The 18,659-nt window shown below is 38.5% G+C and overlaps 1 protein-coding gene across 1 annotated transcript; it reads right to left on the bottom strand.

The window, feature by feature from the left end:
- Positions 1-345: 345 nt before the first annotated feature.
- On the bottom strand, positions 346-18,659 carry LOC131969618 (alpha-2-macroglobulin-like). The gene is made up of 36 exons (XM_059330713.1): positions 18,517-18,659; positions 18,135-18,315; positions 17,811-17,967; positions 16,909-16,961; positions 16,363-16,383; positions 15,855-16,020; positions 15,681-15,765; positions 15,414-15,564; positions 13,432-13,549; positions 13,216-13,325; positions 12,948-13,115; positions 12,637-12,864; positions 12,220-12,283; positions 11,963-12,108; positions 11,227-11,376; positions 10,807-10,953; positions 10,611-10,704; positions 10,325-10,478; positions 8,913-9,138; positions 7,893-8,019; positions 7,593-7,714; positions 7,470-7,521; positions 7,091-7,174; positions 6,535-6,711; positions 5,714-5,789; positions 5,238-5,394; positions 5,062-5,136; positions 3,951-4,113; positions 3,344-3,531; positions 2,414-2,626; positions 1,425-1,543; positions 1,195-1,285; positions 1,039-1,107; positions 849-954; positions 668-709; positions 346-478 (listed from the first exon to the last, which is right to left on the bottom strand). Exons 1-36 carry the CDS (start codon positions 18,600-18,602, stop codon positions 474-476), a joined length of 4,371 nt encoding a protein of 1,456 aa, XP_059186696.1. The 5' UTR covers positions 18,603-18,659; the 3' UTR covers positions 346-473.

Genomic DNA, 18,659 nt, shown 5'->3' with positions numbered 1-18,659 from the left:
TGGCTCGTGCAACCTGCATGTCTTCTTTCCGTCTGTGTAACTGGAAATTAAGTGTGTTGTAGTCATTAGTGCATTAGGACTAATGGATATGAGTTAGATTGTGTTTTCATTTCCTGGATCTTTCTCTCAAGAGGGGAATTAGAAAACAGCCACGCCTTGAAACCTCAAAGTGGTAGATTGTGAGAAAAAGCTTCACTGAAAATAATGCAAATGGAAATGGACAGCAATATCTGAATGAAGAGAATCGGCCAGAAACTATGTCTCCGAACAAAACAGATGCAACATAAACAAATGTGACTTGCTTGTTCTGATTAAACAGAGGAAAGAGTTCAAAACAAGACTAGCTTCAAGAGGGATATCAAATTATTTTATTGTCCATGATGCGTGTATGTTTACACAAACAAACATGGTGCAAGTCTATTTAAATTATAGTGGAGTCTGTGACGGCCTGCGAGCTAATCACACTTCAATCTTCAACCTGCAAAACAAATAAAAATAAGGATCGTTAACTGTGCCAACTTACAGTCTACATTAGTTGTTTGCTTGATCTGGTTTTAGGTTACATCATTTCTACACTTATTGATTTATTTCCATAATGTTGTACATATTTGTGAGACTGATCTGACCACTTTAAAGCAGCTCTGTCTCTATGTTATAAGACTGTTACCTGCAACACAAGGGTAAATGTATTCTGTCTCAGCCTGATCACCTGAGAGGAAGGAAAGACAACATGAGTCAAAATTGGTTCACTTGTGTTCATCTTGTTGTGCAGCTCTACAAAGGATCACAGTGTGTCAGTGTGTGTGCTGTAAAGTGCAGTGAAGGAGGTTTAGAGAGGACTGATTTACTTGGCTGGTAGTAGTCGTAGATCTTGACCACGGCTGGCTTCAGGTTCTGCACTGGGACCTCCTGTATGAGCTCTAAGCTGTGGTTGATGGGTATTCCCTTTGGTAACTGTTGGGGAAAAAAACAGACGACACAATCAGCAAAAAGTCTGCAGAGCGTCATCTTTTGTTCCTCACTGTGAAGTCCTCTCACCTCCTGTATGTACACCAGAACATGATCGTCTTTCAGTTCAATGCGATCCACCAGCAGGGCTCCTTTGAGCTGTGAGGAGACGATAATCAGCTGGTGCTTCATCGACAACAGAGGAAAATTATTCTGTTTCCTCTAAAGGTGAAAGTAATAACTCACCCTCTTCAAAGACTCTGGGTCCGGGACAAATCCAGAGAGCATTTTGATGTCCAGGATCACCATGTTTGTACCGGTCTCCTTTCCACTATATCTGTAAAGCAAGTACAATAAAACTGTGATGTGAGTTTTAACTACCAAGTTGGAAACATTCCTCTCCCGAGTCCGCCCACAAACAGTTACATGGCTCGTCAGTATTATGTGCAACGTGAATCTGCTTATTGATTGCGTACAGGGCCTTTAGCTTTAGGGTGAGTTTGGGTTTCTTGCTGGAGCAGTCGGCCTCTGGTTTGACCATAACGCTGAAGGTTGTGACATCCTTGGGAGTTGGGATGTTATAGCGAAGAGAAATCTGGAAAAGAAGTGCACAAGGATAAATCAATTTACATAAAAAGTAAACTAGAATCTCCTGAATTTGTTTTGCAATATCTTTATAGTTCTGTTTGTATTATACTTATCAACCTGGATCATACACAGTCATAATGAACTTTTTAAAGCTAATGATCCTTCTTACCAAATTTCCAAATGTTTCAAACTTTCTATACACGTTTCACTTTCCTCCCAATCATTGAAGAAAATCCTTCCATACTGTAACAAGATGACCTCACCTCATAATAAACAAAGTACAGTGCGGGTGTCACTTCCAAACACTGTGTACACTGCAAAAAAGGGATGTCTAAAAACCAGATAAAAACACTAAATCTGAGGGAAATTATCTTGCTGCATGGACAGATAATTTCACTCGACAAAATTTCTTAAATTCAGATTGTTAAATCTAGAAATAAGCATGTTGAACACTTAAAATCAGACATTAACTCTTAAAACAAGATAAATGATCTAACACTTCTAAATCTTAAGTTTTTTTTTTATCTTGGTAAGAAACAAATAATTTGGAGTGCACTCTGCTCGGGCCAGTTTATCGCTGCTTGCAGCTTTAATTGATCTTTTTTTAAGAGTTAATTTCTTATTTTAAGCCTACAACATGCTTATTCCTAGATTAATAATCTTAATTTAAGAAATCTTGTCAAGTAAAATTATCTGTCCATGCAGCAAGATAAATTCCCTTAGATTTAGTGTTTTTATATTGTTTTTAGAAGCCCATTGTTTTTGCAGTGCATAACTACTGGGCTGTTGGGGTTTAGTTACAGTTGTATATTAGCAGTGTCTGTAGTGGTGTGTATTATACCACAAAGGAACAGGGGAAGCTGCAGGGACCACTGACCTGCACTGCAGCACATGTAGTGCCCTTAACCTCCAGGCTGAACTTTCCTGTCGTGTCCTGCAGCAGCTTCTCCTGGTAGAGCAGTTTGTTGTCCTGGTTCACATCAAACGTCATCTTGCCACTGGGAGATTGGACCGTCACTGTACTGGAACCCTCCGGACTGAACACCAGAGTGGAGTAGAGAGCCAGAGCCTGCAGAGCTGTCACTGTGTCCTACAACACACACACACGTACATTCATACATACAGCAGCTTTCATATGTGGGACTTCACTTGTATCAATATCACGTCTCTCTCTGTTGATTTTACACAGAAATCAATCAAGACGAGACATTTCATTCCTTATGCACTGGTCCATTTGAAAGTTTTGGGCTGTTTCTCCCACAACATATCTCCTTTCAGAATAGGTGAAAGAAAACATCCAAAACAAACATTTAAGTGTATATTTTACTATATTTGAAAAATATACTCAAGATGAGTTTTTTTGTCATGCATCTCAGCTTAAGCTCCACTTACAGATACCAAATTGACAAGTTTTATTCCTAACTATATTCTGAAGATTTTCACAATTTATAGAGCATTTTATTCCTAGAAACATGACTTTTTTTTGTTTTGCTCTTGTCAGTTGACAGTGAAATAAGAAATAAGAAAAGCCATTGCCCATTTTCCTTCTTTTAAAAACTTTGAATCTAATATATCAACAAAATAAAATGATAAAAAGGAATTTGCTTGATCCAATGTTCAGATTTATGTCCTGGAAAAATATGCAAATCAGTTTAATTTAAATTTATTCATTAGTTTATGAAAAGCTGTCCTTTTTTGAGAGACATGTTTTTTGTAAGACAGTAATGAAATGGTTAGGTGCAGGTATTTAGTCACAGACATTTGAAAATAAATTTCAGAAATTAAAGTTCAGGTGTTTGGGCCGTACCTGTGTGGAGGAGAAGCCTCCATAATAGTTCTGCTTCCCCGTCAGCCATCTGACGATGCGAGAGGCGTAGCCCAGGTCTTCAGCAGCAGGAGAGGCACTGAGTTTAGCCAACAGCACGTAGGAGCTGATCTCCACAGACAGAGAGGCTGAAGTGTCTGCTGCTGTCTGAGACCAGTGGAGGAAGCCTCCTAAAACAGACAGACAGACAGACGCACACACACACACACACACACACACACATACACACACACACACAAACAGGCACGAGGTGAGCTGCATTCACAGTAATAAAGCCACAATGATTCAGGGGGTTGACGGATTGCAAACTCGCCTGTCAGTCTCCCTCACTTAGAAAAAAATTTATAGAAGAAAAACTAGTCTAAGTCTAAAAAACGTAGCTGGAGCCGGGCACAGCTGAAGACAGAATAAAGAGTTAAATTCTCTGGAGATGACTGATTTTCTTAGTGTAACACAAAAGTTTATATTCTGTATAACCACAATTTCCCCTTACATTTCCCAATTTCTAAAACTAGCTTTTTCTGCCCTCACATTGTCTAAATTTGACATACATTTCAGTAATAAGGTGAAAGTTTTACTTGTGTCTCACCTTCCTGTATTGCAACAGTGTCGAGGTGCTTCAGCAGCTCAGCACGGGTCTCCATGTCTCCTGCCAGAGTGAAGACGTATGCCAGCAGAGCTGTAGTGTAGGTGTTGCTGAGGTCGCTGGTGGACTCCTTCAGGCAGGACAGGCTCTCCTTCACCACAGGGTTCTGGAAAAGATTCAATATAATCATAAATATTATAAACTATATAAGTATATTCCGTTTGATGTTGTCTTTGACTGCTGCGTTTTGGACTTCACTGCTTTCTATATTCAGGAAAACTTGAAGACAAAGACTTCAGTCTCAAGTGAGAACAGAACTGAGTCAGTTTCTGTTTGGAATCGTTTATTTTTCATTGATCTTTTCTTTGGATGTTGTATATTTTCTATGGTTGATATCCCTGCTTGTGTAATTTAGCTGCTCACTAGTGATGAAGCTTAATGAAGTTTCATTTGGACATCACTACTGCAAACTACAGCCAGTTAGCAGAGCTTGTTGGTTCATCAAACTCAAACTCAAGCAGCTGTCAGGTTATGTTCTGCAATAGTGCATGTCAACAATTTTTTTTTCTTTTTTTACATTTTCATAATAAATAAATAGACTTTATAATAAACAGACTTTATAATAAACTTTACAGAGCCGTCACTCCACATCAAACATGACACTTGCTCCGACACAAAACATTAGCATCAGTAAAATTCTGTTTAATAATTTTGTGTAAAAATCAGTTTAGTGAATGAAAAAACATGAATTGAAAAATGAAGTGGAGGAGAAGCTACATGGGTTGCATTCAAATGAATTCTTACTACTTATATATTGCTTTTTTGTATGTTTTAATAAGACATATAGACATAGAAGGTTTCATTCTTCTACAGCTACTACTACATAATACTGGAGTTTTCTGTGTTTATTGAAACATTTACCACTGCAACACACAAGGCTGTAAATATTAAAATGTACACTAATATTAAAATACAGTCAGAGAGTAATGAGATACTCCAACTTGTTGTTTTCTTTCTTAATTTTCTGTGTAAAAGTTTGTTTGTGTATTTTTTCCATCAAGCGGTTTACAGTTAAAGCAGCATGAGATATCTGTGCTGAAAGGACTCGACTCACATCTACAGATGAATTCATCTCCAGGAAGGCAGCAGTGATGTAAGCACTGAGAGTCACTTCATCAGACACACCGCCCTGTAAAGAGGAAGCATCATATACATGACACAAGTCTAACCTTCTGTAGTTTCAGCTATCATCAGTCCTTTTCAAACACTCTCAAGTAGGACTTTTATTACCTTCATTCTGTTGTTAAAGAGCTTTCCTGACCGCTCAAAACAGCCATTTTCTCGTTGTCTCATTTTCAGCCAATCCATAGACTCTTCGATCTTTGTTGGGTCGATGTAGACGAAAGACTGGGCTTTAGCAAACGCTCTCATCACAAACGCAGTCAGCCTGAGGAAATTAAATCAAAGGTAGACAGTAAATCATCGAAAAAAAGACAAGAAGAAGCACTTGTCTCTTCTTAATCACAATATACTAAACATGAAGCTCATACGGGCTAATTCATGCATTAATCAGAAACACTTGAACAAACTTGAGTTCACATTGGTGGTACAACTGTGAATAAACTACAGTGTGAGTGATAAAACGGTTTAAGAAAGAGTAAACTTTCTGTCAGGATAAACGGTTTCATGTTATTACATGGTAAATGTTGCACATTATGTACATATATAGTTATTGTTTATGGATGATTGACAGGTTATGTTCTCACCAAGTGTTTCCTGTTCCTGTTCCAAATGTGCTGTAAGCACCGTCGTGGTGTTTGTAGTTCAGCTGTCTCTGGTAGCCTGAACGACAGCAGGAACAAGCTTATTATGATAAACACAGATTTAAGTCTATAATTTCAGGCAATTTAGTTAATGATGTCACTGTGAGTAAATGTGCAAAACAAGTTTTTGAGGTCATGCTATATCAATGTAATTTTCTGGAGGGGTTTTGACCATTTTTATCCATCCTCGAATAGAAAATAAACTACCTAATTCTGCATCAAATGTGTGTAATGAAGGGTATCAACCCAAAACTTGCTGCAACAACTTATGTGACATATTTGAGCTGGGCATTGTCTTCAGAAACAGTGATGTTCTGAACCTTTATACACCTTGATAGGTTTAATTAAATAACTTCATTGATTATCTAAGTCATTTTAATTAGAGATGTATGACCAGAACTTGACTCACAGTGCTTAGCTGCATCTCAAATTAATCTTCAGGTTCCAGCTTTCAGATGATGTTTACCACTTCTATATGGCATCTATTGTTGACCTACTATGTCCCCCTAAAAACCCACCGCCCAACTCCCCCAATTCTCTATAAAAGGAGGTGGAATGATAGGAGTTTTGGTCACTTGTGAAGTAAGCAGCGTTCATTTTTCCTTGGTGATGGTTTGCCTGTCCAGTCTAATTTAACTTTTTTGTTGTCGGGCAGAGAGTTCCTTTTTCATTGGAGCGAGTTACTCCTCCTCACTTTAGTGTTTGTGAGGTTTTATTGGGTGTTCATGCTTGTTAGCTACTATATAAAGTAAACAGAGGCTCACCGCTGGTCAGGAAGTTGGCTGCCTTCTCCTTGATGGCCGGGGTCAGCTGCTCTGTGTTTTTCAGGTACTGGAGGATGTAAATGTTGGGAGCCAAGAGCGCCATGTTCTGCTCACCGCATCCATACGGCATCTGCAGCAGCCCGTCCAGGTTCTTCAGCGCTCGGCCCAGAATGTCACCTGCACAAACACACTGACTCACTAACGCTGCTAGTGTGACTCACCTTGACCTTTAATTTATGAATAGGCTTGAAGATCGGACTTTTAATTTCTTTTGGAAGTTGTAGCAGAATCACTGTTAAGGCTACAGCAGGAAGTGACATCATATTAAACAGGAAGAAAAGCAGTGATGTCCAAATGTAGCTTCATAAACATTAAGTTGTGTTTGTTTAAACCACTAAGTGACCCTCCTGGTTTAAAGGAAAAGGCTAAAGAAATGCCAATCCAGTGTGCTTGCATGTGCCATAGATATCCATTTTTATTATCCATGCCCTTGTCACTGAGGCTGCAAGGAAATATAACAAAAGTGAACCAAACAAAAGTGAATATATTAGTTTACCCAGGACTGAAAGTGAAGCGCGGGCAGATCCATCAATCACATTCTTGGGGAGTTGTATTTCTACTTCCTCTGTCAAAGCCTTCCCTGTGGACAGACAGAGAACAAACACTGATCAGCACTAAAACCACAAGAATGTCATCTAGGTTTAAAGGATGGTGAGTGGATCATGAATTGAAATAGGTCAGACTGGAAATAAGATGGATCTACACCATGAAACAATTAAGTCAATCTGAGACCCCTGAGCTAAACGTGGCCATAATCACAATGAAACTAGGAGCAAACCCACATGTAGTGAATGTCTCTTTTACGTTTTTTACTGCAATAGACTCAACTCCTCTTAACTTACAGTATTTGTCTTGCCTGGTGTAAACAGACTGACCTTTAGGGCAGAGCAGCCAGTTGTGGGCCTTTGTCATCTCAGTTCCTTCAGCCTGAAAGGGAAGAAATGATGTGAGTTCTAGGATCATCCTTTTCTTTGTCATCTTGTTTTTAAGGTACCTACCCTCACTATGAGAGATTTTGTGACCACGTCAATGCGACCTCTGTCTGGCACGCTCACAATCTCATTGTCACATGAAGCGTGGGACGCCACCGCCTCAGCCGCCACCGTCACATTCACAACCCCTGAAAAAACATCCACATACACAGTGTAAAAGTTGATTACGATTTTTTTTTTTTTAGTCCAACAGCCAATACCTTTCTTCCTTTTGTCTGTAAATATGGAAATACTTGTTTTGCTGTTGCCCCCCTGCAGCTCCCTGAAGTCCACCAGCGCCACTGCGGAGGGAAGCTTGATGCTCACCTAAGGCTGAGGGGGCCATGGTCCAGCTGAGGGTCTTGCGCTCACTGCCACAGAGACAGGAAGTGTACTTGTCCCCAGAGAGAGGGGTGAGGGTGTAATCCAAGGAGGCGGCTGGAGTCACACTGACCTGTTCAACAGAAACAACGATATATTTTAAAAAAACTGAACATTTATGGCAAATGCAAACAATTGTTAAATCTACATCACAATGCTGAAACTATTCTGACCTTTTTTTGAAAGTATACAGGTGCCTCTTGCAAATATTTATGTTACAAATAAAAGGAAATACTAAGGATACTAAGGATTATTGTGCTTTAGACACGTCTCTGATTGAAAAGGGAGTGGATTAAGTCACTATCTGGTAAAATCTATTGAATAAGAAAAAGGAGACTTTTCTTTTCTAGTTCAATTCATTTAAGTCTGTTGTTCATAAATTTGGATTAATTGGGGTCAGACATATATTAAAGAAGTCATCTGCATAAAAGCAAATTTTCCAGCTTGTCATCTCTGTTTATTTCTTTAGTCTTCTTGGTCTTCTTGTTGCATCATTAAAAATGAGAAAATATTATATTGTAAATATTATCATTTAGTATTCAGATAAAACAATGTCAGTAGAAAAGTAACCCAGATATGATGGATATGGTCTTCATTCTATATCCACAGTCCACGTTTTTTCCTGACATTTTTAATCTTATTTTTTTTGTTCCAGGTGGTCCAAATTAAAGGTAGTCGGTGGTTCCTTGAGAAAAAAAAAATAGCACAGACTCCCACAGACACCAACTGAAGTATTGCTTTGTCACAGATTTCCAGTCCAGGTAATATAAAACCATAAACTACACAGACAATGGATGAATTCATCCATACATTTGTTATACATTTACACCACAAAATTAATTTAGTGAACCCTTAACTTATCCTATAGCATGATATTCAGGTCAGTTTCAATTCAATTTGCCAGGTTTATGACCAAAATATAGACAAGACTAACAACATTTAGTCCCTGTGAGGAACACTCATTACCATGATGCAGGTGGTCAGGTAGTTAAAGACGGTTGCCTTCAGTTCAAAGTGCTCCCCTCGGATGATGGAGTAGGGCAGGCTGAGCTCGAGGAAGAAGGGCTGGAAGACGGTAATCTCTTTCCGAGGAGCCAAGCCGAAACCCTGAGGGGACAGACAGAAAGCCTCCGTCTCCCAGGTGGTGATGGTGTCTGGGACAGTGAGGGGCACATCCCTCTGTCCGGTCCCTCTGGATCAACAGATTGAAAAACATGAATCAGAACTGGCAAAGAATGTGAATGTCAGTGGATGGTTGGACAACCTTATGTATGGGTAACGCTAACTATAATCCAAAGAGTTAATTGCTTTAACAACACCACATTAGGTTACTTTTTGCCGACTCCTGCAGGGTTCTCTTCCAGGTTTTCTAAGACGGAAACACTCAGCCTGAGCAAAAAGTAGTGAGATAAGTTTCCAAAATAAACTGCAAATGATACCCCTTTTCGACTCTGCTTTCGAAGAAACGCTCATGCCAACTTCAAGCATAATAAAAATGGCTGACATTTTTGCTTTGATTTTGTGTCCATAGTAAAGTTTAGTGAAAATAAAGGCAAATAAAATAAAGGCAAAATTTATTGTGACCTCTTTGAATCTCACACCCTGCAAATACCCTGTTACAAAAAAAAAAAAGTAAAACTAACACTAAAACTAATAAAAACTAGCAAACTCACTCTAAAAATTACTTAAGACTAACTGAATTTGAAAACAAAAATCCAAAACAAAATTAAAACTGATGAAAAATCCAAAACTATTATAACCTTGTTCGGAGCCTAGACTAAACTAGTCTAACAAAAGTGTACACTTAAACTGATTTTGATTTCTTTGGGGTGTTCCTTTTTTTAGGTGGCTAAAATATTATTTTTCTGTGGTTCCCATCCAATTTAGTGCTAATCATACACAGAGGCTTCTCCAAACAGGGAGCACATTGTCTGTAATAGACACTGGCTATGGATAAGGATATATATGTAGCAACGTCATCATCCAGAAACCTACATCAGGTCACATGGGAAAGGCTTGGGAAAATAACATTTTGAAGCTAATACACACATACTTTGACTAAAATGTGAATGTTTCGACGTGAATACGTAAGGAACACTACTGCAAAGCTACAAAATGATTTAACCCCCCCCCTTTAAAAATAATGTTTAAATGTGAAATTTTTATAAGCTGCAATCTTAAGGTCTAAGAAAGTCAAAAACTAAAAAATGCAGTAATACGGGGGTCCATGTTGCTGAAGAAATCTAAGCAAAAAGCTTAATTAAGAGCATAAACCTGAACGTGATAAACACTCGTCCACAAAAGACAATTTTTTCTTATTTGTGCAGGGAGAAAGCACACATTAATGACCATCAATACCATTTGTGGCAAAAACTGACCCAACTTCCACCAGATCCCATATCCAGGTCTCAGGGAAGAAAGTGCGGACTGTCTCTATTGGTTCTTCATCAGACCGGTACCTCGGACCAGCACCACCAGCCACACCTGCCTGTCCCATTCTTGCTACAACTGGAACGGAATCATATGCAATTTCTGAAAAGAACACAAAAACCCAGTCCATTACAAACAGAAGAAAGCAATAACACAGTGATATGTTTTAAATATTCAACATGTGTGACAAGACAAAAAAATCAATCAATCAGAATATATAAATCATAACCGTACCATAACCACGACCCTGGTGGTATTGTCTTCCTCTGTACTTGAGGCATGTAGGCACTCTGATAACCACGTTTGTTGCCATCTTCATTCCCACATTCTAAATAATCAAACAACATAACGAATCACTGGAAAGTTGATTAAATGTGCAACAACAAAATATGTTATGATATTCTTATATTAATTTCTCTGCAGGACAAACCTGGAAAACTGTATGAGCATCCTCTCTGTCGTTATCATCAGGGTATGGCATAATGTATCTTCTCGGTCTCACGTGCAGGCATTCTACAGGATCTTCAACTTGATATGGAATATAAGTTGCTTTTTTGACTGGCAACAAGTTAAATATCTGAAAATAAAGGAAAGGTGTCATTCAAAGCTACAAAGGAACAATTGCTTGTTGTGAAATGAAGATCTGACAAATAGGGAACTTTTAAAGGCACAATATGTAAAATATGTCCAGATTTTTTTGTTTCAAATATTCCAAAAAATGACATTATTAACAGAACAGGACTAAGATTTTTGCAGTATATGTATTGTGTTGTATTGTATGAAACAGTTGGTCAGAACTAGCAGCAGAGTAGAAACTGTAACCTCTGCGTGAAGAGGTTGTCTGCAGTACCTTGTCTGCAGTCAGAGTCTTCCCCGGCTCCTTGATGAGGACACTCTGGTCCACAGCGCTCACACCACACAGAGAGTGTGGCTGAGCCGTCACCTGCAGGATGGTCTCCTCTCCTGGGACGGCTGAGGATGGAGAAAACTCCAGCGACGCCTGACACATACAGAATGACACTTTGCACAATCTGGACCTCAGAGGAGGAAGATGATCTTTTCAACCTGACACCAAAATCACTTTCAACAACAACACTTTCAAATTATGGTGCTCGAACCAGGTTTGAATGATTGTATTTTAATTATTTTTGCACCTAGCTCAGTTTTTTGTTCTGCTTAGTGAGAGGAGGTAAAGTAACAGATGTGCTTCCAGCCGGGTTGAGAACTGCAGCAGGACAGGCGCATCAGTTACAGTCCCATTTAGAGTAAATAGATGTGTGCACAGTGTGTAAAGGGTAAAAAATGTTACATTTTGGTCGCTTAAAAATGTCTTGTTCAGTGTTTGGTTGGACAGATCAGTTTGAAAAAAACAATATGACAACGACAAAACTACAGAAGCCTAAAAGCAGCAGTCCACAAACCAATGGGTGACGTCATGATGACTGCCAACTATCATTATACAGTCTATTGGAGTTTTTTCAATAAACGACCATAATAAGTGTTTTGAAACACAACTAATATACACTTTGAGTCAACACCTGCATATATCTGACAAGAGCAGTCGCTGCCACATGTCTTATACTGACCTTGTTACTGAAGCATTTCTCAGTGGAGAACTCAGCGTTGTGGGCGATCACAGTCTCACTGGGGAGGATGGCGTAAGCCACAACCTGGACAAGTGGTGCCATGTCTGGAGACACTGTCAGCTTGAAGGACACCTCACCCTCAGTCACTGAAACAGCATGAACAACAATCATCACTTTTACATGCCTCCATAGATCAATAAAACAGAACTACCTGGCCATGATAATTTAAAGGATCATTTCAAGACGTCATTCTTCACCTGATTGATCTTTCACTTCAAACTGTTTCAGTCCTTGCATGACAATGGCTCCTCTTGATAAAACCTGCAGAAATATGGGAAAATTACACAAAGAATGAGTCATGTAACAGTAAAGCCCAGTTCCTGTCAACAGCACATCACACCACTGTCTGCTGTTCTAGTGTGTGGTTATAACATTGTTTTTATCCATTTATCTCAACAGTAAATCATGATCATACAGTGGTTTAATTACACCAGACTGGGTATTTGTGCCACCATTGTGCTTTTGCAGATTTGTTTTACAATGTTTCAAACGTTGCCTACTCTTACTCGACATAGCTGATGCTAAAGTGATCAAATTATTGTTTAGGTGTCCCTAGTTGTCCTCGTCTCTGGAAGAGGACTGGGACAAGCTGAGAAACATCAACATCCACTCACCAGATACATGACATCCACAGAGCCCTGGGCCTCCCTCACTGCTGTGTATTTGATGGAGATGTCTTCTTCTTTGTCACAGGGAAGTGGTCCATCTTTCTTCTTCACCTCCAGGGTGCTGACTGTTTTGGTATCATGAGATGAACTTTGGGCCAACGACACTGTGTGATGTGCAGAATCATAGTACGCTACTCTGTAACCAGCGTAGACCAGTGTCGGTTTGCTGCTCACCTGGACAGCAGAAAAGAGACACTATAAGTTTCAGATTTGATCATCTCTATGAGAACATTGTAGGATTACTGCTTCTGACTTACGTGGAAGTTGAGTTCCCTTTTATTGTTATCCGTGTTAAATGAGAAAGTTGCGATGCCATTGCTGTCAGTGGTGAGATTCTGTAAGCGACGTGCTGACCACCTTTCCCCTTCAAACAGGTACACTGGCATGTCGGCAATGGGTGTATCATTGTAATAAACGGCTTTAACCTGTCGGAAGCACAGAGTTTGATCACTGACAATGCAGATTATTTCAACTGACCTGTGAATACAATCACACTGAAGACAGGTGAAGACCACGTGCACTTACCTTCCCCTGCACATTTGATCCTTCTTCATAGATCTTGGGCATGTCAACGAAGGACAGCTTTCCAATAACATATGAAATGGCAACTTGCTGCTCCTGCGGGCGAGAAACACCTGTACAACAAGCCTCCATGTTACCATGATGTGTACCATATTGTTTCAATACATGTCAACTTCTCAATATACTAACTCTCTTTTTAAAAAATAGAAAACGACTTGCCTGTGCCCTCTTCTTCTACTTTGACTCTGATTTGAAGTGAGTCTTGCAGCACCTTTTCCAAACCTTTTATAAAGGCTGACATTGGGAAGGTGAAAGTGGCACAGCCTTTTATGTCCGTCTAGAAAGCACATTAGAAAAAGAAAAAATCAAATACAATGAATTGAGAAAGCCATACCTTCCATGTGCTAAAGCTTTGGGTGGAGATACTTCGACAGGGGGTGGGATAATTTAACGAGCCACAATTTCTGATAGAGGCAGAAAAAACGTACTGGGTTGTCAGTTTGTGGGTGGGAAGGAATCCCAGATATCCAAGTGTATTGGCAGTTCGTTTTTCATGTTTAGATTAGATTAAGATTTAGATTAATTACTTTTATTAATCCTACAATGGGGAAATTCAACCTCTGCATTTAACCCATCCTTTTTTTTTACACACAAGTGAACACACCCATGCAAGGAGCAGTGGGCAGCACATTACTGCGCCCGGGCAGCTGTGCAGGGGGTTAGGTGTTAGGTTCAGTCCTTGACCTGTCAGTCATGGGATTCGAACCGGCAACTCTCCAGTTACCTCTAGGCCACAAACTGCCCTGATGTGGATTAAGTTGATCTACATGCTTTTTTTATGGTTCAGGGTATAAGCTCAATTAGGACATACACGGGTGTCCTTTCTCAATCATATCTTTCATCATTTATAATATATTCTGCATATTCCGTAACTTTAATCTCCATTGAAATGAATGGATAGTGTAACAAAATTTCACTTTTTAGACATCTACCTACATTTACATCAGTATCGCTCTGATTCTGAATAATGCATTGTTCTCAAGCTGTTTTGGGGACCTCTGTCTCTACATCCTACAAATATGTTTTATCACCAGTTCTTCTCAAACATGACTTAGCACTTTTTTAGACAACTGCCTACATTTACATCAGTTTCACTAAATTTCTGACTGGTTTATTGCCCTTAAGTTGTTTTGGGGATTTGTGCCTCAAAATACTACTATTGTGTTTTAGCACTAATTCTATTCAACCATGATTCAGCACTTTTCCGACTACTTCAACCTAATTTTGTCCCTTTAAGCCACCATTGCAGTGTATCATCAGCTCTTCAATGAACTTGAAAAATATTCCACGTTTTGTATACATTATTGTTGTTATTCAGCCTTTCATTACATTCATATTGATTCCAGCCAATCTCACTTTTCAAACTACTGGTATTCTTACTTCAGCTTCACACATTCCAGCCAGCAATTCAGCATCCAGCATTTCCACCACAATTTCTTCAGAAATTGCATTATCTATTTTATTTTATTGTACTTCTATAACCTGGTGCTTCCTGTTATTACACTGTCCAATTTGCTGCTGTAATACTGTAGATTTTTCCGCTGTGGGATTAATAAAGGAACTTAAACATGCACATGTGAAAAATATTACTTTGCTACCAAAGTTGGTATTGTAGTAAATGAAGCAATACTTGCCTGCCAAAAAAGATTTAAAAAATTAAATTGTTGTCACACTGAGAATGGTGGCTTATGCTCCTGTCCACTCTTACATATTGGCATAATTCCGAATTTGTATGATTGTAAAAGAAACATACTGTTAAACTTTATGTAAGCATAATGTTTTAGGTCTCTAAATCTGCTATTCTCTCCTTTCCTTTTGTAAAGGATGGTCCAGTAAATCCTATGCTAAAATAATTAAGAAAGGGAAGCCTCTCCTTAGCTTTTTTTTTTTTATCATTCAAACAACTCCTTTCATGGCTGCATTTAGATACTTCTTGGTCATTTCACTCTATTAGGAACCTTCCTAACCAAAAAGGTCTATCCCACCGCAGCCGATGTTGTCGCATTAAGCTAATTAATTAATTAATTATCCTTAACCACTGCACCATACATAGTGTTAAAATATTCAGGGTTATATGTACTGTATTCATACATTGTTTGCACCTTGTCAGAGAGATGAGGCTGACACTGTCTTTACTGTACCTGCTTTGTCTCATTGTAGCATGGTGCAATTATATCAGGGAGTCCCTCTGGATGTTCAGGGGTGGTCAGATAGTGTCTAGAGACGTAGCGATTAAGAGGTCGGCACATCTTAAGTTGAACATTGGCTGGCACAGGCTGTCCGTATGTATACCTAATTAGATAGACAGACGAAAAACAGTGTTGTTGAAAAGAAGCCATTCACTCACCAAACACAACATATTTTATTTTATTTTATTTTAAGAGTGTAATGAGTGAGCTTTCACTTACTTTGCACATACTTCAGCTTTTATTTCCTTCTGATCAATACTAACTTCAGCAGGTGCATTTAATTTTACATCAAATTTAGGCAAAACTGGGGACAAAATAGGAATATTAGTTACTTCATTACAATTGGATTGAAATAGATGGTAAAAAAAACATCAACAAAAAAAACTAACTTACCATATTTCTCTACCTTGAAGGTATGATGATTTTTATTTTCCCCAATCGACACAATAACTTGGTAGGTTCCTTCACGGGCCTCAGAGTTCAAAGCGTAAGAAAGCTGCAATATCTTACTGTCGGCTGTTTCATTCAGCCACTGTCCAATCCTGTTGCTGTTAGAATCCTGTTAAATAACGTCAATGAGAATGTGAATTCAGGGAGAACGTGTTCAATGTTTCTCTTTAACTTGCGTACTTTGTGCCCTTTTTGAGAAATCTTAAAGCACACACTTTCACAACACACTATTTTAAACTTCTCTCAAACAGATCCTGATAATATATTATAATAATATATTTTTTCATCGCAGGGATAAAAAAAATAAATTACTGCAAAAATAAAGTATATATGTTTGTGGCGGCTGAAGTTTTTAGGAGATTAACAGGCTGAACAAGACAAATTAGTAAACTGATAAATTAAACTTTAAAACAATAACTTTTTGTCTAATATACAGAGTAAACAGTCATACCTCAAGTTCGATGATATTATACTGCAAAAAAGAGAGAGAGAGAGAGCGACTTGTTAAAGGACAAGCTATTAGTTCAATAAATTCAGTTTAAGGAGATAAACTGCATGTCAAGTTCAACTCAGATGTCAACTCTTATATAATATTTATGATTTGAAAATCTAAAACAAAATTAAAACAAATCAAAAACATTCAAATAGTCCTTGCAGTATGTCATTCTGATTTATAGTTTTTCAGAAAAACACAGTTCTCTTTAATCCTTAGTATAGTTTCACCTGTTGTTTCCAATTTAAATTGGTTTTGTAAATTAGTGTCAGAGGTTGATGGGTTTATCACTGGGCCAGAAAAAGTATCGGAAGACCTTCAAACAGGACAGGCAGGTTTACTTAAAGGGGCTGTGGTTGGACTATTGACCCCCAGAATTACCAGCAGCCGGTATTCTGGTTCACTGGGGCTCAAATCAAAACTCACACCATTATCAAACAGTATCACTAATACTGTGGTTCATCAGTGAGATCTGAAGAAAGCAGAGACTGTTCACACACTCACCAGCTGATTGGCAGGTCTCAACTTGGTGTCCAGTGTGATGACTCTAAAATGCACTGAGAGAAACACAGAGAGATTAGATAAAGCTTTCACAGCTCTTTACTGCCCTCTTAAACATTGACACAGTGAATTTCTCTCAACTTAGTAACGACATCATTATTCATATCAAATCTTCAAGTTGAAAAAGGTTAGAATATAAGATAAATTACAGTTGCCATGTACATTATTACCTCTACTGTCTACAGCAAAGCAATCTGGTGACGTCCTTGGATTTAAATTTAAAAATTAGTTGGCAAAGAAACTGGTAATAAATAAATTACCAATATTAAGGTGGTTACTCTTTTAACCTATTTTGAACAGGCTGACTGTAAAAGTGTGACATAAATACATTCATGCTAACAAAACTAATGGCAATATAACTGTTTTAATGTTTACTTTTTCTCATATAGGCTAATGTTATTTTTCTCATAAGCCAACGTTACTTTTGAGAATCAGAATCTCTTTGTCATTGGACAAGTACAACGATATTGAGGTAGAAACTCTTAAATTCAATGCAATTTCTACATAAAACAAAAGATAAATTAAAAGTAAATAGGTAATATAAGTTACAAATGAATATATGAATATAAATATTGCACTAACAGTATTGGGGTAGAAACTATCTAGTGTGTTTGTTTTGGCCTCTTTTTGTCCTGAAGCGCCTCCCGAAGGGCAACAGTTCAGAAAGGTGGAGACCAGTTCATCCCACGCTCTTCCTTGCCATTTTACACATAAGATATGTTAACACTGAGGAAAATGTGATTTTTACCCTGTGCTGCACATTTGCAATTGCTTGTAAAAGGTAAAAATGTTTATATAAGCTACCATATTTTGTACAACATCATAGATCATCACCTCAAGTTTACCTGTTTGTCCAGGAAGGTAGATTGGTTTATCTGTTTGGACGAATGTCATTGGATTGTAGACTTTAATCTGGACTTTCCTGACTTCTTTGGAGTAAAACGTGTCGCCTCGTACCTCCACCTCGAAATTTTTCACCACTTCATTCTCCACTACAGGAACCTGTGACATAAAGATATTTTAGACACCAAAAGAGCCAATACCTTTTACTGAAAAAATTATTCAGGAATATTAAACTTGATCTGTTTAAAAAAAAAACTAAAATTAGAAATGTATGCCATATTACAAAAGTATTTAAACATTTACACAAAGGAATAAAATGTGTTGACCGTAAATTCAGTGCAGGTATGAAAGTCTTGAGCCGACGTCTGCTTGAGAAGGGTTGTGTTCGCCTCCTCGGACTTCAGAGTGACGGTCATGACCAGAGTCTCGTTGGGCTGCAGGAGACTCGCACAGAATTTGGTCTCAGCTCCGGCTTCAAGAACGGCAGGAATGGCTACCATGTACTTCCTACAGACACACACACACACACACACACACACACACACACACACATACATTACATGATATGTCATGTCACTGGATCTGATATGGAAAAAACTCCAACCCAGATGGTTATGCAACAACTAAAACTACTACCATTGATTTACATTAAATTCACTGAGCTACACGCCATTATTTTATTTTTCTACACAGTAAAGGCAAACTTACGGTCCTGCAGCTGCTTGACCCGCACTCATCCAGCTCAAGAAGACACAGAGTGTCCATGTCCACATCTGAGTCCCAGGACAACTCATGACTGACTGAAGTGAGATGATCCTGACTCAGCATCTGTTAAATAGCCTCTGATTGAA

The sequence above is a fragment of the Centropristis striata genome, chromosome 4 (genome assembly GCF_030273125.1).
Source record: "Centropristis striata isolate RG_2023a ecotype Rhode Island chromosome 4, C.striata_1.0, whole genome shotgun sequence".
Classification (NCBI taxonomy): Eukaryota; Metazoa; Chordata; class Actinopteri; order Perciformes; family Serranidae; genus Centropristis; species Centropristis striata.
The sequence above is the reverse complement of the archived record's forward strand: the minus strand, read 5'-3'. Positions and strand labels throughout refer to the sequence as shown.

Excerpts from the sequence above, each read along its gene's own strand:
- LOC131969618 (XM_059330713.1), bottom strand. The coding sequence starts at position 18,602 with ATGAGTTGTCCTGGGACTCAGATGTGGACATGGACACTCTGTGTCTTC. Across the intron at positions 6,712-7,090 it reads CGCTTCACTTTCAGTCCTGG|GTGACATTCTGGGCCGAGCG; the intron begins GTAAACTAATAT and ends GTGTTTGTGCAG. Across the intron at positions 955-1,038 it reads TTCTGGTGTACATACAGGAG|TTACCAAAGGGAATACCCAT; the intron begins GTGAGAGGACTT and ends TTTCCCCAACAG.